Here is a 25,311-nt window from a genome sequence, read left to right as displayed (position 1 = left end):
TTTTTGCTTTTCATCTCATTTCCTTTGTGCTTCTCTCCTTTTTTTTTTTTTTAACAAAACAATATTTTGACATCCTCCTCCCATTTATTAGAGCTCCCTCTCTAGAAATGGCGCACAATACATCCTTATATTTCTAAAGAACTGTTTTCACAGCCCTCTCCTTTGGCTCTGAAATTATGTATATGTAATTGGTAATTAAAGGTGCGAGCTTTTCAATATAAACAGTATTGCTCAATGTTAGATCATTAAAGGGAAAAGAAGCACCGAATAATTACCTTTTTTACATTCTGACAAACCGTTCGCAGGAATCTGGGTCCCCCCTACAACCACCGTTCAGGCGTGAGGGTTGTGATTACATTTGAGCCATACCAAAGCATCTTTTCATAACATAAATTGGTAAATTAATTATGTAGCATTGTCTTCCAACTCCTTTTTAAGTAAATTCTTGATTTCTTTTTTCTTTTCTTTTCTTTTCTTTTCTTTTCTTTTCTTTTCTTTTCTTTTCTTTTCTTTTCTTTTCTTTTCTTTTCTTTTCTTTTTTTTTAGAGTGTAATGAATGGTTCCCAGGGCTGGCTTGGTGAAAACCGTTTCTCTTACCTTTTAGGTTCTTTATGTTAGAGGTATGCCGGCAACAGATTTAGGATTTCCTCATCTTCGTGGTATTTTTGTGCTGCCATGGGTCTCATGCATGTCTCCGTGTAATTCACGGAGGAATCGGTCTGTTTTTCTGTAACCACAGGCAGGATCTCAAATCGTAACTTCCCTTCCCAGCAACACCTGCGTATCAACCTGTCCACGCGGGTTGTACCATGTTCTGTGGATTACACAACCCGTTCTAGATTCAGCATCACCCATGGACTCTCATGGGCCCTGAAGAAGCTGTGTTTAGAAAATACAGAACAGTGATTTACATGGAGGATAGAAGATGCCACAGAATTTTTTCCTTAAATTATCTGTTCTTTGGCTCTGGCCCGTCAGTAACTTCACTGCCACGGAATGTGTTTTCCTCCCTTCCATTCCTTCTCTCTGTTCCTCTGTGGTTTTCATCATCCCTCACTAAATACCATACAACTGAAAATTTACCTGCCTCCTCGGGTCGCAGACCTCTGGCTGTCCCTTGGCTTTTCTGAGGACCCCGATACTTGCTCTGTCTTTACGACTAAGTCGTTGGCTCCTGAAAAATCACAACCCAAGTTTGCTCAGACCCCGAGGGAGTGTGCAACCTCGTTGCCCACTTCCCTTATTTATGACACTTTCGGCTGCCGAGAGCCCTCCAGTTTTCCCCCTGGGGGTTGCTGCTTTTTGAGGCATTTATTGGTTTCAAAATATTTGGGTCCTATGTCCCCTACCAAAAAAAAAAAAAAAAAAAAAAGGAAGTATATCTGCTGCTAAAGAAACGTGAAAATGTACAGCCCATTGAAAGTGTGGCTTGTCATCTGCCAAGAAATGCGTTTGGAGCCTGAACAGTTTTTTTTTGTTTTGTTTTGTTTTTTTTTCCTTTTCTTTTTCTGGGAGTGAAAATAAAACCAACCAACAAAAAGGACAGTGGGGGAGTTGATGAGTGTTGGGAAATCTACAAAGTGGTGGAGGGCTGACCAGGAGCAGGGTGTTTGGCAGGAAAGCCGGCTCCCTCTTGCAGCCAGCCGACTCTCTCGGCATCCTTTCCCCGGCATTGTGTTTTTCTTCAGCCTTTCTTTTTGAACCAACACTCACTTGTTGCTTTCTGAGCATGCGGGCTTCTTTCTCTCCTAAGGACTGGCTGCCTGACGCCCGTCTGGGGTTCTGCTTTCTTGTCTGGGGTGCAGCCAGGTCTGAGGTAGAGGAATACAAGCAAGGCTCCCATGAATGGGGAGGACATGAATGAACGGTGGAAGGGAAGGGGGGAGGGGCGGCCGAGCCAGCCCAGGCAGGGGGAACCGGCTGGAAGCTCTCAGCCTCGGCTGCCCACTGGAATCACCTGAGGAGTCTTAAAAAAACAAAAAGACAATCTGATCTTTGGATCTCCCTGTAACTGGTCTGGGCTGCCGTCTGAGCACTGTGTGTATGTGTGTGTGTGTGTGTGTGTGGGGGGGGGGGTGTTCGGAGCTCCCCGGGTGATTCTCAGAGGATGTAAAGTGGGAGAGACTCGTCTCTAGCTTGAAGCACTGGGCTCGTGACACTGAGCCTCTTGTGAAAGCGGGATGGGTGTTCTGTGCACGCGCACGTGTATGTGTTTACATGCTATGTCGTAGGGGGGATGCAGGGAGGGGGGGAGATCGACAGCAAATAAACTACAAAGCAGTCAGTTCAGAAGTGAGTTAAGCAACAAACGGGAGCTGCGGAGTTGCTCCTGGGGCCTCAGTTTGCCCATCTGTGGCTTCCAGGGGTCATGCGCGGACTTGGTGACCTCTAGTACCCTGCAGCGGAGGGGCCCCCTCTTGGTGGGGAAGGGTTGGGATGGCCGAGGGGTGCCTGTGATTGCCTAAGCCCATCTCTGTCTTCTCTACCCCCCTCTCCTCTCTCTCTTCCAGCAGAGGCTGACCATGTGGAGGCCGCCATCCTCGAGGAAGACGAGGGTCTGGAAATAGAGGAGCCCAGCAGCCTGGGGCTGATGGTGGGTGGCCCCGACCCTGACCTGCTCACCTGTGGACAGTGTCAGATGAACTTCCCCCTGGGGGACATCCTGGTTTTTATAGAGCACAAGAAGAAACAGTGTGGCGGCAGCCTGGGTGCTTGCTATGACAAAGGCCTGGACAAGGGCAGCCCGCCGCCCTCTTCGCGCTCCGAGCTCAGGAAAGTGTCCGAGCCGGTGGAGATCGGGATCCAGGTCACCCCCGACGAAGATGACCACCTGGTCTCGCCCACGAAAGGCATCTGCCCCAAGCAGGAGAACATTGCAGGTATGGAGCGTTGCACCGGCCAGGGCACCGCTGCAGCCACCTCCCGGGTCCCACGCCTGCCTCCCCCCTCGCTGTGCCGGGGGTCGGTACTGGGAGGATCTGGGGCCTATGGGGATAGGACCACCAGCCAGGGCTGGCCCTTTCTGAGGGGCCACTGTCTGGGTGACCCTCAGGATGAGACAGGCCTGGGGCTTAGAGAGGCACAGCTGGCCGCTGGTGGCTTTGCTTTTGGCAGTGAGACTGTGTTGTGGGGCCTAGTCCATAGGTGGCCGGGAGTACGGAATGGAAATTCGGAAGGCTAACTGGCCCTCGGTTTGCTGGTGTTCTTGGCTCAGTCTCTGGCTGTGCAGCCAGATAGTCTTGGGTTGGCGTCTGTGTTCACGACTTGGACAAATCAGTTTTTCCATCTATGAAATGGAGCTAATGAGACCTATCTCCGTAGGGTTGTTGTGAGGTGGAATGAGATGTGGCCTGAGGGGAGGGCCTGGCAGGCACTTTGGAACAGGAGCCCTCATTTCCTCCTCTTCCTCTCTCTGGCCTCAGATTCCCATCTGTAAAAAGAGGTGATCTCAGAGGCCCCTTCTGATGTTGCCTGATCCTTCCAGGAGGTCTAAGGACGGGCCTGTGGGGACTTGTTGGAGCACCGCGCCCCTCCCCTTTGGCATGCCCACTCAGCTGACCACCTGGACAGCCGACTCTTACCACCTGGACGAGCAGGTGTCAGGTTGCGTCCTCCAGCTGGGTCTGCTCGCCACAGTGAATTGGCACCCGTCGGGCCATGGCTGTGGCACACCAGAGCCTCGTCCGGGGAGCCCACGCTCTGTGCAAGCTTCTGGTTCGTACTTCTGAGCCTGGGAGGCCCAGCAGAGAAAGAGGGCCTTGGTTGCCCATGTTCCCTAGAACCTACAGAAAGATGGCATCAGGGTGCCTGCAGATGAGGGTTCAAATCCTGCCGGTTGACATTGGACAAGCTGCTTCATGAGTCTAGGACTCAGTTTCCTCATCTGTTAACAGTGGGTGAAAATACCGGTGGGCCTGGGGTGAGGACTGAATGAGCAAGGGGCTCCATAAATGATTTGCTAGTGGAACTTTCCCATCGGGGTCCCCTCTGGTGCCTCAGTGTGCGAGTAGGTGCCGGCTGAGTTTTCGGCATGGCAGCTAGCAGAGGTGCTGGAGGGACTGAGGCTCTGGGTGCTCCTCCTCGGAGGGTGGGCCTGCTGGAGCAGAGGGCTCCATCACCCAGGAGGCAGTCAGGGCGATGCAGGAAGCAAGCCACCTGGCAGCTTGGAGAGGTTGGGCCTCAATGTGCCCATCTGTAAAATGGGATGAATGAGCTCTCTCTTGGGAAGAGACTGTGGTTGTGTGCAGACTCCCACTGGCACATGCCGGGTGCTGGGGAGACCCTGTCAAATCCTACTGGCCTGTGGGCTTTGCCTTCTGGTGGGGGTCCTGGAGTGACCCCTCTCACCTTGTCAAGTTGCCAAGGGCTTTGAGGAGAATGTCCAAACACGCTCAGGGCCATGGTCACATAAACCCCGGTTTCTCAGAATGCCCTGTGGAGCTTAGCGATGCTGCCTTCGTTAGGGTTGGAACCTCTGGTCGAGAAAGGTGCTGGGTCCCTTAGGTTGGTGTTGTTGGTGTTCCCGTGGCTTTCTTTTCTTTGACACTGGCGGCGTAGTTTTCTCCAGTAGAATAAACACCTGGCGTCAGTGTCCACAGACCTTTCTGGCACGGGGGGGGGGGCTTCTGCCCATGAGACTCTGGTCCCTACTACTGTTTCAATGGATGGAAAGGCATTTTGCTTTCACCAAAAACCGTCCGAATCCTCGTTTTACGTTGAAGGTATTTCCCAGCGAGAGCCTGCCGATCACTGTGGGCAGGTGGTTTGTTTAAGAAAGCCACTGAATGTGATTTCATAAAAGGCAAAGTTAATCTGCAAGGCGGCTTTGTCCTCATCCCCCCACCCCTCCCCGCGCCCCTTTTCTCGGGTTCTAATACTGCAGCAGCCTACAGTATTTTTATTTTATGTGTGACGAAAGATATTCTCGGCCTTTTCTGTTCAGCAACAGGACGAATGGATTTCTTCATTCTCGAAGAAATATGTAAAATAATCCCTTAGAAGTCTAAAGAGATATGTTTGTTCAAAGCATTTAAAATGTTATTTTAATCAAAGGCACAAAACAGTCTCCATGCTGTGTCAGCTGAAGACAACCACGATGTCTAAAGACATCATGCTTTCTTTCCAGTCTCCCTTTTCCCTTTTTCCCCTCCCCACTTGGGCACCAACTTTTCTTTTTCTCCTTCCTCTTCTTCTTCTCCTTCTTCCCCTCTTCCTCCTCCTCCTCCTCCTCTTCCTCCTCCTCCTTCTTCTTCTTCTTCTTCTTCTTCTTCTTCTTCTTCTTCTTCTTCTTCTTCTCCTTCTTCTTCTTCTTCATTTAATAAAAAGGAAAAGATTAAAGAATAAAACTTCAGTGGCTCCAATGTGTAAAGGAATTTAATATGGTGGGAGCATTAATTATTTTAGCTTAATTGAATTCTGAGGACTTGCATTACTTGCATTTCTGTAGACAAGCCCTGTTTATTATTTCTCTGTGTAGATTAACAGTAAAGGAAACACAGATAACTTTCAGTTATTTATTGTAAAATAAATGTGTCAATTCATGTGTAAAGCAAGCTGCTCAAAGATAATTGAGTCTTTATATTTTAAGAGGGGGACTAGGAATCACAGGCGCTTCTCCGCCCGGGCTTCCGGAAATCCGCACAGCTGCTGCCCAGGCCCGTGGCACCGCTGGCCTCGCCCGGGCCTCCCCTGTTCCTGCTTCCCGTCTGTGCTGGGGAGGGATGCGCTCGAGCAGCCCGTCTGTGCCCCGCTATGCTTCCCAAGGCCGGTTGCCGGTGAGCCGGTGGCCGTTAACCTCTTGGGTGTTGGTCTCTGGCTTGGCTGTCGCGAGTGAGGTGCTCATGGTGACCCCGAGTGCCTTTTCTTTCCTGGAACCAACAGTCTGTGTGTTGTCCAGACGGGTTCTAGCCCTCCATGCTTCCAGAGGCGGGGATCCCGAGATGGAGGGGTGGGGCTGGCCTGTAAATATGTGGGCTCCCTTCCACCCTCACGGCCCGCCCCCCCCAGGGTGAGATGGGGGTTGAAATTCGGTCAGTCATTGCACCCCGGTAGGATTCTGGATCAGCCCTTTCCTTGGGACACTGCAGTTTGGAGATGGGCATAAAAGGAGTAGTTGATTATTTCTTTTCTTTTTTTTACTGACAGAGAAGTAGGAGAGTGGCAGGAGGAACTTTCTGGACTTTGTATCCCGGAGGGCGTTCATTCTTCGTTCGTTCATTCATTCATTCGTTCGTTCGTTTGTTCATTTACTAAACAAGCACCTGTTGTTCTTCCCCTGCCCGGAGCCTCCCCACCTGGCCAAGGGGTGACAGAACCCCCAGGGGGTGGGAGCATGGCCTTCTGGGCTGCTTCTCTGTCCCCCTTGGGGGACATGGCGGAGTATGAGTAGGTAGCAACCTCACTCTTGATGTGTGCAGTTACGGCCCTGGGCCCTGCACCTTGGCCGTGTGCTGCGGCCAGGGGAGGTCCATGGTGCCTGTGTCTGAGGCCCATCTGGGGACAGACGGGCGGGGGCGGGGGTGGGGGGGGTGCTTGGGCAGAGGTGGGGGCTTCGGCCTGGAGACCCGACTCAGGGCAGGCGTCTGCCTCTGTAGGAGTTCTTCACATTTCCTAAGTCCCCTTCCCAGTACATCCTCCCACCTGTGCGGAGGCTTCTGATGGAGCTGGGAGGTGAGGTAGCAGATCCTGGGGTGGGGGGAGGGGGAGAGGAGGTGGGTTCCGTGGTTTGCAAAGAGCGGGAGTCTCTGAACCGTTATCTGGGACGGGTGACTTGAGGAGGGGTGGGGAGAAGGGGGCTTGGGGTGCTTGGGGCTCCCAGCCTGTACCAGGGAGGCCACGTGCTGCCTGCCAGCCTTGGCCGGGTGACCTGACCTTCCAAGCTGCAGTTTCCTCACCCAACAGTAACTGTGGGGCGCGGATGATGTGTGCCTGGCACCCGGCCCACGTGCCGCGGCCTTCCGCCCTCCTCCTCCTCCTCCTCCCCCTCCTCCTCCTCCCTTGCTGGTGCTGTTACCTCAGCTCCATCGTTCCCTGCTGTTAGCGGTGCTAAAGTAGGCCTTCCAGGAATTGGGGAGAAACTTCCATTGGGCTCGGGGAATTCCGCCGTGGGAAACCGAGTCCGCACAGCTGTTGTGTGTCCCCCTCCCCCAGCCATCTTTGGTCACGTTACTGTCGCGTGGTGACCGCTCAGATAGTGGGTCACCCTGGGGAGGACCGTGGGCAGCATGGGCTTTGGTGGCGGTCGGGAGGGGTGCGATTCCAGACCCCACCCAGGCGGGCCGCCTCACTTTTCTGGGCCTCGGGTTCCTCCCCTGTACCTACTTTTCAGTCCCATGCCAGGGACGGACGGAGGCCTATAGGGCACCCACCTAATGCAGGGTCCCCCTGCAGCCAGATGCCTGACAGGCGGAAGCTTCTAAAAAGCTTTCTGAAAGAGCGTGGACCCTGCTTGAAAGCACGAGGTGTTTGCTCCCCAGGGAGAATCTTGAAAACTCACCTGGGGTATCTCTCTCAGCCATTTACACCGATTCCTCCTTAGAAATCCCCATTTTATAGCCACTGGAGGGAAGGCTCTTGATCACAGGTAATTCGTTTTTACGTGTTATCACCCCTTCCATAACCAAATGGAGCTGTAACCGGAGGAATGAGCCATCAGCTGTCAGTCATAGGTTTACCTTTTGCCTTTTTTCCCCGTCCTTTCCCCAAACCCCAAATGTCAGATTTCTGGAGAAATGCAGGAGGCAGGCAGCGGGTGACAGGAGGTGGCAGATCCCCCTGGGCTGGAAGGAGCAGGCAGTTCCCTGCTGCGATGGCCCCACCCGCTCTGCACATCTTCATCTAGAACCTAAGAAGGGACAGGGATGCGCCTGGAGGCAGGAGTGGGGGGGGGGGGTGGGAGGGGGTCCTCATAGCAGGCGGGACACAGGCAGGGGACTTGGTTTGGGGTCCCAGTGACCCATCACTAGTCAAAATGTGTTGCAGAAAAGGGCTTCTGATCAGCCAGAGGATTTACATGCCGCTCTGCAAATGTGCACTTCAGACTTTAAAAAAAAAAAAAAAAGAAAAAAAAAAGTGAGAGATAAATGTGAAAAGGAGAATATTAGCTTGGCCAGTGGAAGAAACTAAATAACTTGCTTGTGCTGGAAAATGGAGATAAACCCCACTTGCAGGGTGTCTTTAAAAACTTGCGCTTGATATATTTAGAGTTGTTATTTTGCCTCCAAATTAAGATTAGTTAAATCCGTGTGTGTTGTAGCATGGATTATATTTTTGTATTATTAAATTGTGACAGCTAATTATTAGTTCTGTCTGCACCAAGGAATAGTGGAGGGTGCTGCCTGAGAGACATGGCCCTGGGGCTAGGCATAGTAGGGTTGACCCCAGAACTTGGGCAGGGCTGGTGGCCGATGGGGAAGAAAGAGGGGGCCTACCTGGTAACCCACATCGTGCTAGGTGCTTTTCTTGGCTTATGTCGTCTTGAAATAGATACCAACCTTAAAACAGATACCTCTAACCCCGCTTTGAAATAGGTATTTCTAACCCCACTTTGAGCTAATGCTTGGAGGGGCTAAGGGGCTTGCCCAAGGTCACACGGCAAAGTGGAGTCAGACTCGACTCTGCCTGGCTACCTCAGGTAGCCCAGGGAATGGAGGTTTCTAGGGAAGCGTAGTCCAACGCTGCCTGGCTGGCGAGACCTGTGGGGGCAGGCGCTACCTCTAGACCCTGTCCAAGGTCTTCGAAGAGCATCCCAGGGTATGACACTTGCGGATATGGCCCAGGGCCTTCAGGCCCCAGAGGTCTTGACCCACGGTCTGTGGTAACATCATACTGTTGTCTGTACTTCGTGGTGAAGGTTTTGGAGAGGTGGGCAGTGGGGAAGAAGGCAATAAGATACGAATGCAGATGGGTAGATCTGGGCTGGGATTTGGGGTTTGCCAGTGACTTGTTGAATGACCTTCAACCAGTTTTTCACCTCTCCAAGTCCCCATTTCCTGTAGCATGGAGATATCTTTCAGGCTTGTTGCAAGGTTTGATTTAGACCACGTATGCACGCACTAGGTCCTTGTGGAGTTGTTAGCTGTTATTCATAATGGAGAACCACTGGGGGGATCCGTGTGGCGATTGTGGCCTCTTGGCCTGAGCTGGAAGGGTCTCCTTGCTGACCCTCCCATTCTTACCTGGAACTGGTTACTGGCAGGGCTGAGCCCAGACCCCAGTTATCTGGAGTCAGGTGCCCTCCCGCCACACCAAGCCGTGTGACTGGAGGCAAGCCCTTTTCCCTTGCGGAGACCCAGTTTCCTCACTTGTAGACGGGGGGCCAGAGACTGAAGGTAAATGGTACCAACGGCTGCAGAGTGTCAGCAGCTGTAAACATGACCGTCGCACTGAATCGTAGTTGAAAATTGTATTGAATTAAAAAGAAGACAAGGGACGCCTGGGTGGCTCAGTCGGTCGAGCGTCCGACTTCGGCTCAGGTCATGATCTCGCGGTTTGTGGGTTCGAGCCCCGCGTCAGGCTCTGTGCTGACAGCTCAGAGCCTGGAGCCTGCTTCGGATTCTGTCTCCCTCTCTCTCTGTGCCTCCCCCGCGCATGCTCTGTCTCTCTCTCTCTCTCTCTCTCTCTGTCTCTCGCTCTTGCAAAAGTAAATAAACATTAACAATCAATCAATCAATAAATAAATAAATAAGTAAATAAATAAATAAATAAAGACAGACAAAAAATCCTAGTTAGCTACAGGGTCATTTTGGTTTTTTTCCTCAGGTTTCCTTTAGGTTTGGGGCCCTTATTATCTGTGATTTCCAAGCTTGCAGAGCCATTCAGGAAGAGGAGAGAAAGTTAAGGAAGGGAGCCAGGGAAGGCGCTGGCTCTCAGGTGGGGAACCCTCAGCCTCAGTTATTATTATTATTATTATTGGGTTTTTCATTTGACAGTAAATAGTTAGCAGTTGGCGTAAGTTTTTTATTAGGCACTTGACAGCTAGCCTTTTTTTTTTTTTTTTTTTGCCAATTTTCATTCCTGACTGATGCATAACCATTAGCTGTAGAAACTGTTAGGAGGGGGCCCTGTCCGTAAACTATAACTAGGGCAGTCCGGCTGTCACCCCTGTGCCCTCGGGTTCGTCTTTTCCCTGAAGAAACAAAAAGACTGCATTTTCATATTTGGGTTTTGAATTTAACGCGTACTTATAAGAACTTACGGTGGACCACTCACTGTTTGAAGGGCTTGGCAACTATTGACTGATTTAAACCTCCTCACACCTCCAGGAGCTAGGGTGCTGGTATGAAGCCCACAATACCAAAGAGGAAACTGAAGCACAGAGACGTTGAGTAATTTGCCCAGGGTCACACAGCTGGTGAGAAGGGGCCGAGGGTGTGAACTCAGGCAGTCATGCTCTTCCTGTGGCGCCGCTGTGCTTCCCGTGGTCGTAGTTCGTCCTCTGTTCCCATCCACTGTCTCTGCCCCATGAGAGGTGATAAATGAGTTACTACTTTCGTTTTGTAGGTGAGGAGACCGAGTCCTAGAGGGGTTAAGAGGCTTTTGCATAAACACTTCTCGAGGCAGCGGCAGAGTCGAGCCTGGGCGCCGGGCTCCCGACTCCCGGCCAGTGACCTCCTCACAGGGAGCCCAGGGGACCACGAGGGTCTGTAACTGCGGCTGGCACAGGCCGCTTCTGCCAGCCAGACGACGAGTGATCTCCACCCGGAGGGGCAAGCTCCGCGACGAGACCTGGGGTCTCGTGGGAGCTGAAGAAGTCGGGACGGTGGACCTGCCCCCACCCCGGTCCTGTGCACATCGGTGGGTTTTGTGCCGACCGCTGTGCAAAGCCACCCTGTTAGGGGCTGAGCCGGGCCTACTGAATGCGGGTGGGGAGTGGCAGGCGGAGTGGGCTCGGGCCAGAGACCCGGGGTACGTGTCCATGCCCTGCGGCTGACGGGGCGGTGTGACCTTGAGCGGACCCTCCCCCTCTTTGGGCCTGAGCTTCCTGAGCTGAAATAGGAGAAGGAGCTACCAGTGGTTTCCAACAGCTGCAGGCTCCCCCACCCCACCAACTCCCGCACGTGTGGGGGAGGGGAAGCTTCCTACCTACACTCTCCCACCCAGCGGCCCGAAAGGCTTTCCTCCTTTGGGCTTAGGAAGTAACTTTCTTTGAAGACACTGGTGGCCAAAATGAGAACTAGTTCTGCTCAAAGCTGCAGAGAGCCTTCCGGGAGGATGTGCTGCCTTCACGGAGAGGGTGACCGAGTGTGGGCTCGGGACCACTCGTGTATGTCTTCCAGGCCCTGACCCTGATGTTGTGGGTGTGGTTTGGTGTTTTTTTTCGTTGTTGTTGTTAAAAGGACCTCCCTCCCGAATGGTATAAACCTCAGGCCCCACAAAACCTGAAGCCAGCCGTGACCCAGGCGTTCCTAGGTGGTGACCGGTTGACCTAAGGGTGTAGGGGTGTCGGCCTTGCCCAAATTAAGCCCAAGAAGGAGCTCCTGGCTCCAGGTGACCAGGACTTGGAGGCTCCGAGCTGGACCCAGGGACCTGGAGGCCTTTCTGGAGAGGGCAAGGCTTCTAGGTTTTATTTTATGTAATTATTTTTTAGTTTGAATGTTTATTTATTTTTGAGAGAGAGACAGAGACAGAGTGTGAGTGGGGGAGGAACAAAGAGAGGGGAGAAACAGAATCCAAAGCAGGCTCCGGACTCCGAGCCATCAGCCCTAGAGCCGGACGTGGGGCTCCAACTCACAAACCGCGAGATCATGACCTGAGCCGAAGTCAGACGCCCAACCGACAGAGCCACCCAGGCGCCCCCTTGTTTTATTTTTTTCATTTTTATTTATTTGTTTCGGGAGAGAGAACACGTGTGCGCATGAGAATGGCTAAGGGGCAGTGAGAGGAAGAGAGGGAATCCCAAGCAGGTTCCAAGCAGAGCCTGATGCGGGGCCAAACTCATGAGCCATGAAATCATGACCTGAGCTGAAATTGGCCGCTTAACCTACTCAGCCACCCAGGTACCCCTAGGTTTCATTTGTATTTTGTTTTTTAAATTTTTTTTAAACAATTTTTTTTTAAGTTTATTCATTTTTGAGAGAGACAGAGAGAGACAGAGTGTGAGCAGGGGAGGGGCACAGAGAGACAGCGAGAGAGACGGAATCCAAAGCAGGCTCCAGGCTCTGAGCTGTCAGCACAGAGCCCGACATGGGGCTCGAACTCACGAACCGTGAGATCATGACCTGAGCTGAAGTCGGACGCTTAACCAACTGAGCCACCCAGGCGCCCCTGTTTGTATTTTGTTTTTAAGTGGGTTTCCTTAGGGCCCTCCTGGTGGTCTGCTTGTTTTGATCTGGAGGAGAGGGGATGGCTTAGGAAGGATGATTCTGTGCTGGGGTGGGGGTGGGGGGATGAATGTGTGACAGGAGAACGAGTAATCACTTGATGAGAGTTAGGTTGGGAGAGTGCTTGCTGCTGGTCCCAACTGCATGAAAACTGGGACCCCAGGCTCCTTTGGGTAGAAGGATATGAACAAAATGGCCTTTTGTTGGAGGTGGGAAGTCAGAACCCCCCATCCCTGCTGTGGAGAGAAGACAGCTGTTCAGATGCAATGCCGAGGGCAGGGTGAACCTCTCAGCTCAGGACAGCCACCTAGTTTTCTAAGCCAAGGCAACGTTTGATCAGGGCTGTTGACCGCCCCGGGGCTGAGTACCCGCACACCTTCCATAACCTTCTGGTTGCAAGTGTGGACACGGCCTTAGATGCAGGCAGATAAATCCAGACTCAAAGGTACAAACAGGTGTGTGGGTCAGTGCCCACCCATGATGAACCCCCATGAACAGAGCCCTGCCCCTTGTTAGCCCCCGTGCCTGGATTGTGAGGAAGCTCCAGTGAGGACATCTGTCCAACCCTGCAGTGTCCAGAAAGCACAATTCAGCTTTTCTGACTTCAGGTACCAAAGGAATCCTTGAAAGTCATAGAGAAAGCACTCACCGGCTTTGTTTTAAAGACTTTTCCGGGCAGAGCATGGCATCTGGAGAATGTAGTCCCCCAGCTGGGTTCTAGGGGTCCCCCCTTGAGGGGGGGGTCGTGGCCAGGGACTGTCTGTCCTGGGCTTCCTCTCTAGCCATCTAGGGTTCTTTGTTTCCCTTTTGGAGAAACAGGACAAAGCTTTGATGACCCCTTCCCACCCCAACAACTGGCTAAAACGTTTGATTGAGGTTGGTAGACCCCACAAAACTAAGTTCTCCGAGGGAGCCAGAGTGGATTCCTTCCCCCTCCCACCGAGAGTTCAAAGCCAGCCAATTAAGAAACCTAAACAGTGTGGTCTTCTCCTTGCATCATTGACATCATTGGCTTGTAAAACTTTCCCTGCAAAGGAGGCGCCTTTATTCGCTGGGAAAAAGAAGTATATAATTTTCCTGACCTGGCTTTTGCTTTTGAGGGGAAGGAAAAGTGAGAGGGAACTCATTTCCAGAAACAAACAGGGCCCAAGATAGCAAACAAGTTCCACACTCTGATGTCCGGGACTTGCTTTCCCACAGCACAGCCATTCGGGACACCGAAAATGGCATTTAGTGGAAGACGCGAGACCCTCGGGGCTGCCTAGTGCTGGGGGTCCCTGGTGGGGGGGCGCCTTCTAAGACAATGGGGAGCGGTGGGGAGCTGGACATCAGAATCCAACCAACCCTGAGACTAAACTGCTCCCATGAAACCAGGCGCCACCTGCCTCACCACCAATGCAATGTCCCGTGTGCCCCGACGGTTGCAACTTTCAAGACTCATCTTGCCCCCTCTCGATCTCCAGCGACCCTCCCCACTCCTGGTCTCCTCGCCTCCGTCCCTGACGGTGCCGCCCCTAGCAAATCATTCCCTTCCACGTGGGAGGGGGCAGGGGCAGAATTCCAGATGGGCCCGTCGGGGACTTCAGGCCCCGCCCCTGGGGGGGCTCCAGGGTCCCCTCCTCTCACTTCCAAGCCCGGGCAGACCCGAGGCGGGTGGTGCACAGCTCAGGCGGACCCCGCGCGGAAACGGTCGGACACTGGCAACACCGTGATTGCACCGGGGGCCTTCTCCGCGGTCGGTGCCCACCCCCCATCCGGCCGGCTGCGGTCCCGCGGGGGGCTCTGAGGCGCCGCTCCCGGGCCTTTGGGCGCGCCTGGTCCCCTCCGGGCAGCCGGCCTCGCAGATTCGCCCGCGGCCTCTCCAGCCTGCGCCCCGGGGCGCGCGGTTAGGCGACCATCAGCCACGTCGCTTCTGCTCTCCCGGCCCTGGCCCGCCGCGCACGTTGATTGTGTCTTCTTGGGGCGGGAGGGCCGAGGGGGCTCCAGGTCCATGCATAATTCGGGGGCTTAATGGGCCAGCTGCCCGAGCGGGGCGGCGAGGGGCGGGCGGAGGCGCAGCTGACCCTGCCCGCGTCTGGCCTCGCCGGGAAGGCGCGCTTCTTTCTTCCTCCCGTGACAGCTCCCCTCCCCCTCTCGGCCCGGGTCCGAGGGGGGCGGGGAGTGGGCGAGTCGTAGGGTTAGCCCAGGGGAGGGGGCTTCCTCGGTGCATTCCAGCAACTTTTGCTTTGGGGGGGGGGGTGGGAGGCGCGCAGTGAATCGGAGCCTCCCCGGGACCTGGCTCCAGAGGGAGCCGGGGGAGTTGGAATGCAGGTTTCCTCGGAGCACTCTGCAGCCCTCGAGTCTTTTTTTCCGAGCCCCTTCCCCCCGCCCCCGGCGGCCCCTTGTCGGCCCCCGCCCGGCAGCAGCCCTGCGAGCTCGCCCTTGGCCCCGGGCCAGCCCCCTTCCCTGGCAGCGGGCGGAGATGGATGGAGGCGGAGACCCAAGGTCAAGGGCGGGGAGCCCGCCGGCCCGGGGCCCCTTTGTGCGCTCGGGCCCACCCCTCCTCCACCCTCCTTCCCCTCCCGGACCCCCAGGCGCGCGCCCTGACTAGTGACCTTCCCGGGCGTGGGGAATTGCATTTCAGGACCCCTGAAAACTCCCGCCAGTGGCCCCAGCCTCAAAACCAGCGCGCGAGGGGCGGGGCTCCTCTCTGGGGTGGCGTTCCTTCCCGGGCATTTGTCTTGGGTTCTGGGGGCGCCCCGGGATCCCTTCTCCGCCCGCCGCCAACGCTCTGAAAGGGTCGCGCCCGACCGAGTCCGGCATCAGCCCACCTTGGCCCGACAGAGCCCGGCAGTTCCCCGGATCCAGGTGAGGCCCGTTTGCAGGGAGCCTCAAAGAGTTCCTTTGTGCGTTTGTGTCCATCCAGGGCAAACAGTCCCGTCCCAAAGTGGTTTTCTTTGTGGCTTTCCACACCCCCCACCCCCCGGTGGGGGGAGGAGGGAGAGCCTGCTTTTCTAGAGGGAATTCCTGGGGGCTGGGATTTTAAAACACTCAAGAACAAAAGTGTTTTCCCAATTGTGTGGGAATGGAACCCTCTAGTAGAGTAGGGCACAAAGCCTCGTGGAATTACAGGGAATTAATGTCAGTCCTTCCTCCAGCCCGACTTCTCTTACAATAAGCACCCCCCGAAAGAGAATTTGTATGCAAATGGTCACCTTGCTAGGAGTCTCTCTTTATTTTTGCTTCTTAAAAATTGGCCTCCAATTGTTTAAAGCACTCCAACAGACCCTTAAAGACCCAGAAAAACAGTGGTTGGACGCCCAATGTATTTACCACAAAGCTCTTAAGAAAATGTTCAAACATTTTCCCAAAGCTGTTACTCCAGAAATAAAAATGTATGCTGTTTGCCTATAGAAGATTAAAAGTTTACCTTCACTGTGACAGCTTTTCTAGGCTACAGTTGGAACCACGTCTCTATTTTCCATTATTCAGAAATAGGTCTGAACCAAACGGAATACATTTGCTGTAACAGGAATCGAGGTAATTTTTAAAAATATGTATATACATATTTATTTATGATTTGGGCTGACCCAAATCATAACAGAATATCGCACTTTCTGTGCTATCAAAGGCTAAACTATTTTGTAAACAATGCCTTCATGGCATTTAGAGTAAGAGTCAATCTTAAATCTCAGATTTAGCTATCCCGAACTTTGAGCAGCTTGCTTTTCTTCTGGAGGAATCTGAAGGCATTTGTCAATTTATTTTTTTGAAAGGCCTACAGAAAAGGTAACAAATTCAACACTTGGGAACTCAAAGCTGCTGGCAGTCCTGGACAGGAAGGTTTTCATATCTGCCTGAACTTGCTCGGTGATTTCTCAGACGTCCATTTATAACAGTTCCAACAAGATAGAATCTGCCTTTGAATATCTGTAAATATCTGTAAAGATCACAATCCGGCACTCGTAATGGTCCCAGACTGGAAAGGCAGATTCTCGTGTTTGATTAATATTTATGTTACCGGATTCCTTTACAGAAAGAAAGATGAAACACTAATTATGTGTGTGTGTTTGAGGGGCCCTATCCTAGGTCTCTGCAGTCCCTTTAGAGGGATGTGATACATTTTAGGATTTTTGGAAACAAGGTGCCTATGGGGGGAATTGTTCCTGTTGGGCTTGAAAGGCAGGTAACTGTGTGGTTGGCTGACTTAATGGCTATTACACGAGGAGGAGGAGGAGGAGGAGGAGGAGGAGGAGGAGGGGGAGGAGGAGGAGGAGGGGGAGGAGGAGGAGGAGGGGGAGGAGGAGGAGGAGGAGGAGGAGGAAGCCAGCTTATCTCTGCCTTCTTTATTTTGACGACTCCACAGTGATAAAAATTATGGGTGATTTCTCCCTCTAGTTTTAGGTTAAGCCTTGGGGCAGGGCAGCGGAAGTTCTCTGGTCTAGAATCCTCCTGGAAGAGAGGATTCTGTAGCCCTGCCTGGGTGCCCTCGTGCCTTCTGAGGGCACACACCAGTTTGTGTCTGAATGACGGGGTGGGCTGCTTTGTGTTGTGGTCTCTAAGCCACTAGCCCGGTCTGCGAGGTGCAGGTGATTTGCCCTGCTTTATTCAGGAGCCACGTGTGGGACATTTGCTTGGGAATGGGGGGTTTTGTCAGCCCTGATGCTGTTGAAATACCCATGGAATTGTTATCTAGAGGCATCCGGCAGAGGCCTCCTTTGGAGATGCAGTTAAACATCTTCAGTTTTATTTGAGAAATCGAGATTTCTGTGTAGGATTTTCTAGAAGCGTGGCCTCCCGGAGCAGCGCACCTGAGCCCCGGTGAGCCTTTCGATCCCTTTTTGTTGCCACTGGAGTGTTAGGGGCCACTGAACTCGTGGAAGCACCGGAATCAGGATGTTCACACAGTCTCAGATGTGTTTGTTCCTAAACAGCCCCGGGCAGATCAGTTCGTGTCTTAGTTTCTTCACCTAGAAAATGGGGATCTCCAATTGATTATGTTTCTGCCACCGTATCCAGATACGAAAACAAACCATTCCGCGAGAGTGAAGTAATTGCTGATTTCAGAGACATCGCAAAAGTATAGACTCTAATGTTGTTCAGTCCACGGGGGCAGGGTGACTAATTTGCAAAAGGGAAAGGAATCAAATAGCTACTTGTGTAGCATGTCATTTTCAATGCAAGGAGGAAGAATTAGGGGATTTAGCGGGGAGTCTAAGGGGGAGGGCTTGAATTTTCAATTTAGTAACCTAATACCAGTAGGAAATACCTCTCCCCGATTCCCATTCATTTTGGGGGACTGACACGCCACCCCAGCTCTTTGTTCCTGTTGGGGACTGTCACGTGATTCAGAATCTTAACACGGAGTGGGGTTAGCTGTTACTCTTGACCTGAATATACCAGAAGAGGTATCTTTACTGATGTTTGGAGTGTGGCCCCAGAAGGACAGGGGTTGCGCAGAGGGGGTGTAGACTTGGGGGTGCAGAGGAATGCATACAGCAGGCAGTATTTAAGTGCACAGTCTTGTTAGGTGCAGAGGAGGAAGGAAGTCGGTGCAGACTGGTGAGGAAATTCTCCTTTTTTTTTTTTTTTTTTTGGCCACCACCTCTCAAAGCTAACAAAAATAGGCATTTATGCTCCCAGAGCACACAGCTGGCTGTTCTGAAATGGCACCTTCACTGGGGAAACGGGGAGCCCTGACTGTCCTTTTGGGTCTCCATCTTACTTTTGGGTTGTTGTTTATCTTTTGATGAGGCTTGGTTCCTTTTTTCCAGCCAATGCTGAGTGGAACCTGAATTAGATTTTTAAAAGGAAGGACCTCTGGCAGGGCCCAAAACCTCTGGTTTAGTCTCACCAGTTAGAAAATACAGATGCTTGCTTTATGTATTTTGTTGGTTCACCCCCGCAGGACTCAAACCCCAGGCTTGAGTTTGGGGGTTGGTGGGGGGGGGAGGGGGCAGTGTGGCACTCTGCCTTCTCCACCGGGGACTTGATAGAGCCCTTGTTCCCTAGCATTAGAGCCAGGGTAGGGTGGGGGGCACAGCAGATACCCGTAGCCTGCTTTGGTGCAGGCAAGGAGCCAGAAGCTGTCTGGTGCTCCTTAATTGAATACAGATCTCGCTCAGTTCCACGTGGCCCTGTGAGGATGGGCAGGGAGGGCAGCGATACTTACCCCCTCTCCCCCGTGTCTGGACTTGGAAGCTCAGAACCCCCTCCCACCAGCTTGAGGGGCCTCAGCGCCTGTCCCAGCCCCCAGACCAAGGCTTTGCAGAAAGACCAGGGAAGTGGGCAAGAAGATTGCGCGACGCCCATGTAAATATTGTTTGCAGGAGCTGGGTCTTGTATCTTTGTTAGTGGCGGCTCGTTAATTAACTGGCATATTAGTGTTGCCTTCTTTTGACACATGCGCGTATTTCGGGGCGGAAGAATCTTGTTCTCCTAAAACTGAACCCAACCGTTTAGGAAGTCCTCGTACAGAACCGCCTGCCTCCTCTCTCTGTCCCCGTTGTCCCCTGCTCCCTCTTCCTGTCCCCTCCTCCCCACCCTTCCTTCAACCCAAGTGGGCTCCTAGTTGCATAGAGGACAGGCACGTTAAACACAGCTAAATAAATCGTGTTTACGCTTGGCATTCTTGGTAGTGAAAAATCTGTTGCCTGTTTTTACTTCCTTATTTCTCAGCATTTGCTTCCTACCTGTTTTTGAGCACATGCCCAGAAATAGTAGTTTTGTCAAATGAGGGGATAATGCCAGCCAGCCTTTCTTGCTGCCAAGGAAGCTGCTGGATTTTGCAAAACAGAGTGACGTTTTTTTAGTGACACTGATGTTTTTTTTCTCCCCCCAAGAAATTAGGATGTAGCATAAGAGCATTAAAATGCACTTGGGGAAGAAAAAAAAATCCCATGCAGTCACCCCCGTGGCACAGGGACACGCGCGGAGCAGGTGCAGGTTTAGAGACAGGTCTCACGTTCGTCTGCACTTGGGGGCTCCAAGGGCAGGAGGCAGCCTTCAGATAGGAGAGGATGCTTAGGGCCTGGAGAGCTGAGTCAGGCTCCCTTCCCTTCAGCCCCAAGACTTCATTTTCTCTGCCATTTTGGATGATGTGGTGTAAAGATTCTGTTTTTCTTTTTTTCTGGTTGGTTGTGTGTGTTTCGTTTCTGAGGCCTTCTTGAGCAGTGCCTGCTCTGTGCTCTTCCTCTGAGGTTACCGTTAGATTCTAGTCCTGATCCGGGTCTGGAGCTATCATTGTTTATATAGAAGAGTGGCCAGGGAGACCCCTCCCTTTTTCTGCATCTTTATCCACCCTGTCCTTTGCGGGGGGGGGGGGGGGGGGGGGGGGCGGGCGGGGGGTAATCTGAAAAGTCATTGTCATGATATGCTGTTTGCTGGGCAGAGAATTGCAGCCGAGACAACAGATTAAAAAAAAAAAACATTTTTTTTTTTTTTTTTGAGCAGTTTCAAAAACCATTAAAAAAAAAAAAAAAAAAAAAAAGACAACGCTGAACGCTCCTACCCCCGGCTTGTCTTATCCGGGAATCTTTGCTGGGTTTCTGCAGTGGGTTCTGTCTGAGGCCCCAGCACACCGGCTCCGTTTCAAAGACAGCCAAGGGAAAAAAAAAAAAAAATTACAACAAAATCAAAGTCCGCGTGCTATGATTTCCCCCAATTTCTAATGGGAATACCCTGCAATAGAAATGATATTTCCATGGAGGACTGTGCTACCGGTTTCTTTAATTACATTAAATAGCGGCATAAACCTCAGCTGCTTGTAAACCTCTGTTACACTGGCAGTGGCTCGGGGAGCGTGGCTAGATTGAAGCCTAAGGAGCAGCGTTCCCCGTGTTAATGTGCTAACAATCTTTATTCAATTAATCCCGCGAAGTGTTAATTTTTACAAATTTTGTTGTGCACACACTGCATATCACCGTCAGTGTGTCAGGAGAAGAAAATGGATTTCACGTCAAGAAACAAGGAAGAAGGTGGCTGTCAGCCTGCTCCCTTAGAAGAAAATTTGTGATTGTAGCCGTCAAATGCTACCCATGCTGAAAGGAAGGCTCACAATATGTATATTACATGCCGTCTACATGCAGAAAACTCAGTTTAAAGGAGCTACTTTGTTGAAAGTAATTACAGGCCTGCTCAATGTTTTAGGCAGTGACATTTCAGACTTGGCTTGGAAACATAAAGAGGCCACAGAAAGATTTTGTTCTTACGGGATGCAAAGCAGCGCGCCTCAGTATTCTCTATGTCCATTAGTAGGAGGTAAGAAGAATGAAAAAGGAGAGAAAAACAAAAGACTCCGTCAACAGCAAAAGGCAGGGGAGAGCTGGATTTTTTTATTGATGGTAGAGATGGTTGCACGTAATTCTCACACATGTAAGTGAAACCAACAAATGCATTTAAACTATAGCAGTGACTCCTTTTCTACAATTTCTTCTTTCTTTCCTCCTATTTTCCTTTCTTTTTTCATCCTTCCCTTCCTCCTCCTCCTCCTCCTCCTCCTTCCTTCCATCCTTCCTTCTTTCCCTCCCTCCCTCCCTTCCTTTCTTCTCCTTCCTTCCTTTTTCCCTTCCTTCCTTCCTTCCTTCCTTCCTTCCTTCCTTCCTTCCTTCCTTCCTTCCTTTCTTCCCCACCTACTCACCAAGTTCAATTTCTTTCCCTCTAAAACACGAAACCCTGCTGGCCCTCATGGTTGCACATTCCCTTACTGTGCAGGTAGGGATTTTAGAGTCCAGTCTTAATAAAGGTTGATGATGCTCTCAACATTCCTCAAATCCATGACTCCGTCTGTACCTGGGACCGCTGTCCCTTTTCCTGGCTGCCTCTGGCTTGGAGTCCTTGCAGTAACCTCCTTTCTGGGCACTCTGTTTTCTTGATGTGCTTTTTTATTGTCTGTGCTGAGTTGTTTTCATTCTCGATTCTGTGGGATGCTCAGAGTTCAGACCTCCCCCTTGTATTTACTACATCGTGTTCTCTGCGCATGGGGGCTGAGCCAAAGCCAGTGTTGGGAGTTTGTGGGGCCTGCAAACCGCAACAACTTTTTGAACTCACCAGTTTTTAAACATGTTCTGTAGAGGACCAGCTTTTTAACAAGTGTCAGGATTCAGTGTTTCCAGGTCATTCCTCAGATGTCAGGCACAGTGGATGCTGATGGGGGGGGGAGGGGGGGCGGGGAGAGTGTCCTTAGTTTAAAACTCACTGTAGGCACCAAATCTTGAAGAGTCATCTCGTGGTGTATTTCCCTCCTGTGACATGTGGCTTCTGTCTTGACTGAGGTCCCTCCCTGTCACCCCACCAACTCTAAACTAATGCACTCCACGGGGAGTGTTCATGGGGAGGGACATGCCTAAGAGATGCCTGGCCAAGGCTATCATTGGAGTCTGGCCACAAAGTGCCCATCTGGGAAAGGGGCATGGGATCCTGACCCCAAGTCCCAAATTCTAGATGTTTGGAATCCAGATGACTTATCCAGCTTTTTACTTCAGTTCATAGGATGCGCTTTGTCTCCAGGAGTGCTTTGGGAAGGTGTGCGTGATGTACTGTTAATGGCTCCTAGTGTAACGTAATAGGACATTACTGAAGGATCTTGGGTAAATCGCAATCCAGGGCAGAAACTGGAAGACTGAAGCAGCTACCCAGCCTCTGATCAGAAAGTCTGAATCTGGGGAAAAGGGGCAAATTTCTCTGCTGGGTATTGACCAGCTGTTTTTAATGGTGAGATTCAGAGAACCTGTCAACTCCTCTTTGTCCTTGGCCTCTGTGGATTCCCCAGTATGCATGGAGACATTTGAACGTGGCCTACGTTGCTGATATATGCACGTATGTGTGTATATGCATATATGTATCATCTCTGTCTACTAGATGTGCATATGCACATTTTTCTAACGGGTGAAACATCTGGTTTCACCTTCTGTTGTGCCCAGGCCTGCCCATTCCAGGAGCGTGGGCCCCGATCTGGTGGACCCTGACTGCTGAGGTCACCCGGGAGGACTCCTGTCTGTTTTTCTGTGTGCGTCTCAAAGCCGTGGTTCAGAGGCCTCAGCATCCCGGCCAGAGGACAAATGATGGCGGTTTATTTGCATTCCAGCAGCTGAGAGGGCTCTAGGGATTTCCCTGAATGATGAGCAGAAGAGTTGAAGCTGTACGTTTTCCCTGGCAGATGTCCACTTGGGGGTGGAGTGGTCAGCCCCGAGCACTTGGTCAGTTTACCCTGAAGAGTTGGCAGAATATGATTCAGACACATCCTTCCTCCCGAGGAGCACCTGACATTTCCTGTGCTACTTTACCGGGCCTTTTGGAAGGGCCATAGAAGGTTTTGAAATTTGTGATGTAACTCTTACAGATCCTTGGCCCAGGGCGTTGCCCCAGAGTGTTTCGGCTTCTTGCATCTTGAGGAAACTGGGTCCGTGGCCATTGAAACAGGTGCTTTTGGACCCGGCGATGGGGTGGGCGTGTGTGCCTGCTTCTGACTGCAGGATGCAGTGGCCGGGGACAACCTTCCCTTTCCAAACCTTGGTGAAAGTGTTGTTCAAGGGCACGGTCATTGCTTTGCCTTGCCTCTCCCTTTTCGGGGATGCATTAAATGTTCAGCATGCTGGGGAGCGAAAATAGTTGAAGCGGTGATTCACTGTGACAGATCTCAGGAGTGCGCGAAGGGGGAGGCGTGAGGCGGAAGGTGGCCTGTCTCGGGGTGCTGGAAGGGATTTGCTTCTTGCTTCCGCTCGGTGGCCCAGCCTTCTCGGCGCCCTGATGTCCACGAGGGCCATGAGGGCATGTAGGGGTCTCTGGATGGTCACTGGGGAAATGGCACTTGGACTGGCCTCAAGCCCAGAGATGTTCTTGGAGGCCCTTGGCAAGCCCACCGCTCCCCGCTGCCTGGCACCCGCAGTAGCCCTCTCTAGGCCGTCGGGAAACCAGGCAGGCCCTCTCACCTGCACGGGAAGGAATCCCCACCCTCCCAGCCATGTGAAAGGGCTGCCGTTTTTAGCAGGAAGCCAGAGTAAAGGCCCAGCTCCCATTGGAGCTTTGTTTTTATGGTCCCCATGTGATGGCCCTGAAGGATGTCTTTAAACACAGCTGTGCAAACCCTGTGAGACCTCATTTCCCCTTTCTGTTGCTGTCTTATAAAGGATGCTAACACGTGCACCCCCGAACTCAAAGCCGTTGCAGCAAGGACCAGAGACCCGTGATGGGCACTCAGACTTGGCCTGACTTAGAAGGAGGATCCAAAAGTGGGAGGTGGGGACTTGGTGGCCTCAGCTCCACGCAGAGAATTTCTCGATCCCCCAAATGCTCTGGTGCGCTGAGCTGAGCCGGGCTGCACCCACAGCCTGCTCTCTTGGCCTGACTTGGGGACCTGTCCTGACATTTGTGGGTTTTCATGGTGACTTCCATGGCGTTCACGTAAATGCTTGGATTCCCTTTCTGCTTTGTTGTTCATGATGATGATGATGATGATGATGATGATGATGTATTTTATAACGAAATGAAAAAGCAAGTTCTAGCATTTGCTGGTTACCAGCCCTTGGTGGTTAAAAATGAAGAAAAAGACATTAAATGATACCTGTGGAGTGAGGGAATTTATTTTCTGAGTGCCCCGCCCCCCCCAACTGGTGTAGCTCTGAAATTGAGTAACAAAGAAGGCTGCTTAGAATCCTTCTCTCTTCCTGCTGTCTTAGTCCCCCCCTCCCCCCCAAAGAGAGAGCTGAGAGAGACAAATGGTGGGAAGGCTGGGTCTTGTGGGGTGAGTAGCCATTGCCTGTCTCATTTAAGGTGGTGCTCCACTTCTTTCAAATAGGAAATTGCCAAAATGGATGTCATCGGCTGCTAATTAGATGTATTTTAACTGCAGGATCATTTTACCAGCTAATACTGTTATTATGTGCTTCAATGTGAACCCATGGTGGAGCTGTTAAAATATGAGCCAGCGGCCCTAGCGCACAGCTAATGAAGCCTGCACACCATCGGTGGGGCTCTTCCCTCGGTGGCTCTGAGGATGCCCAAGCCAGGCCCCGTGGGAAGGCTGAGTCCTTGCAACTTCCCAAGACGTGCCCCCGTTTATTCCCTGTGACCACCTTGTTTATGTGTTTTGACCAGGGTCCGATTCCAGGGGAGCCCCTCAGCTCTCTAGATCTCACCATCCACCCTCTCAGGCCTTTGGGCCAGCCTAGAAGCAACTCATGACCACCTGTCCTGATGTGCCAACCCAGGCCCCATCACTGTCGGCGGTGGGTGCCCCAAAACAGGCCTGAACCTCAAGCATTGGGTTTTCAAGCCTGAGCTGGCTTCCCTCCATCCTCTCTGTCTAGCAAACCGGAAAAAGAGCCCTGATTTCCCGTCGGTGTTGGGGGGAGGGGGGCTAGAATTGGGATGTTTCTTACATGCGAGCAGTGCCTTTGACTTTACTCGGTTCCTCGGTTCCTCGGTCTCTCTCCCCGCGCCCCCCTCCCCCCCCCATACATAGCATTTTGATCATCCTTAAGACAAAGTAGCTGGCAAAATATTTAAGCGATCCGAAAGAAATGTTTTTATTTGCCCGCGTGCGAGTTGGGTTATCTGCCGATCTTGTTTATGAAATTTGGGGCTGCCTTTCCAGCAGTCTCTTCGCCTCTCAAATCTTTCCCGGCTCACATTTCCATATTTCTGCGTGCATGTTCTTTGTTAATCACTTGGCAAGCGCTTATTTGAATATTAAAAATTTCTTTAATCATCAAAGGCAGGAGCACAGTCTCATGAATATTCATATTTTCCCCCCTCCTCAGACTGGATTCTAGTTCATTACCCTGCAGTAAAAGCCAAACAGCCATCAATCGCCCTCATTACAGGCTCTGGCGTTTTGATTGGCTGCCTGCTGCCCAGAGCTTTTTTTTTTTTTTTTTTTTTTTTAATTTTTTTTAATTTTTTTTTTTTAATTTTTTCCTCTTCTCCTATGAGCTGTCTTGTACAAAAAAAAATCAACAATGCAAGAATAAATTTCTCTGGTTGAAAAACAACTTTGCAAACTTGTCAAACAGCC

At 51.7% G+C, this 25,311-nt stretch overlaps 1 protein-coding gene across 4 annotated transcripts in view; it reads left to right on the top strand.

Annotated features, from left to right (window-relative positions):
- BCL11B (BAF chromatin remodeling complex subunit BCL11B) overlaps positions 1 to 25,311 on the top strand; it is a 98,021-nt gene that overhangs the window by 11,331 nt on the left and 61,379 nt on the right. For 2 of the 4 annotated variants that reach the window (XM_045452037.1, XM_045452035.1), the window contains exon 2: positions 2,514 to 2,879. In XM_045452037.1, the coding sequence (XP_045307993.1) occupies positions 2,514 to 2,879 (366 nt within the window). Of the gene's footprint in view, positions 1 to 2,510; positions 2,880 to 25,311 lie in introns of all 4 variants that reach the window. The other 2 variants (XM_045452036.1, XM_045452034.1) reach the window with 1 other exon arrangement.

Source organism: Leopardus geoffroyi, chromosome B3 (genome assembly GCF_018350155.1).
Source record: "Leopardus geoffroyi isolate Oge1 chromosome B3, O.geoffroyi_Oge1_pat1.0, whole genome shotgun sequence".
In the NCBI taxonomy this organism is placed as follows: domain Eukaryota; kingdom Metazoa; phylum Chordata; class Mammalia; order Carnivora; family Felidae; genus Leopardus; species Leopardus geoffroyi.
The sequence above is the reverse complement of the archived record's forward strand: the minus strand, read 5'-3'. Positions and strand labels throughout refer to the sequence as shown.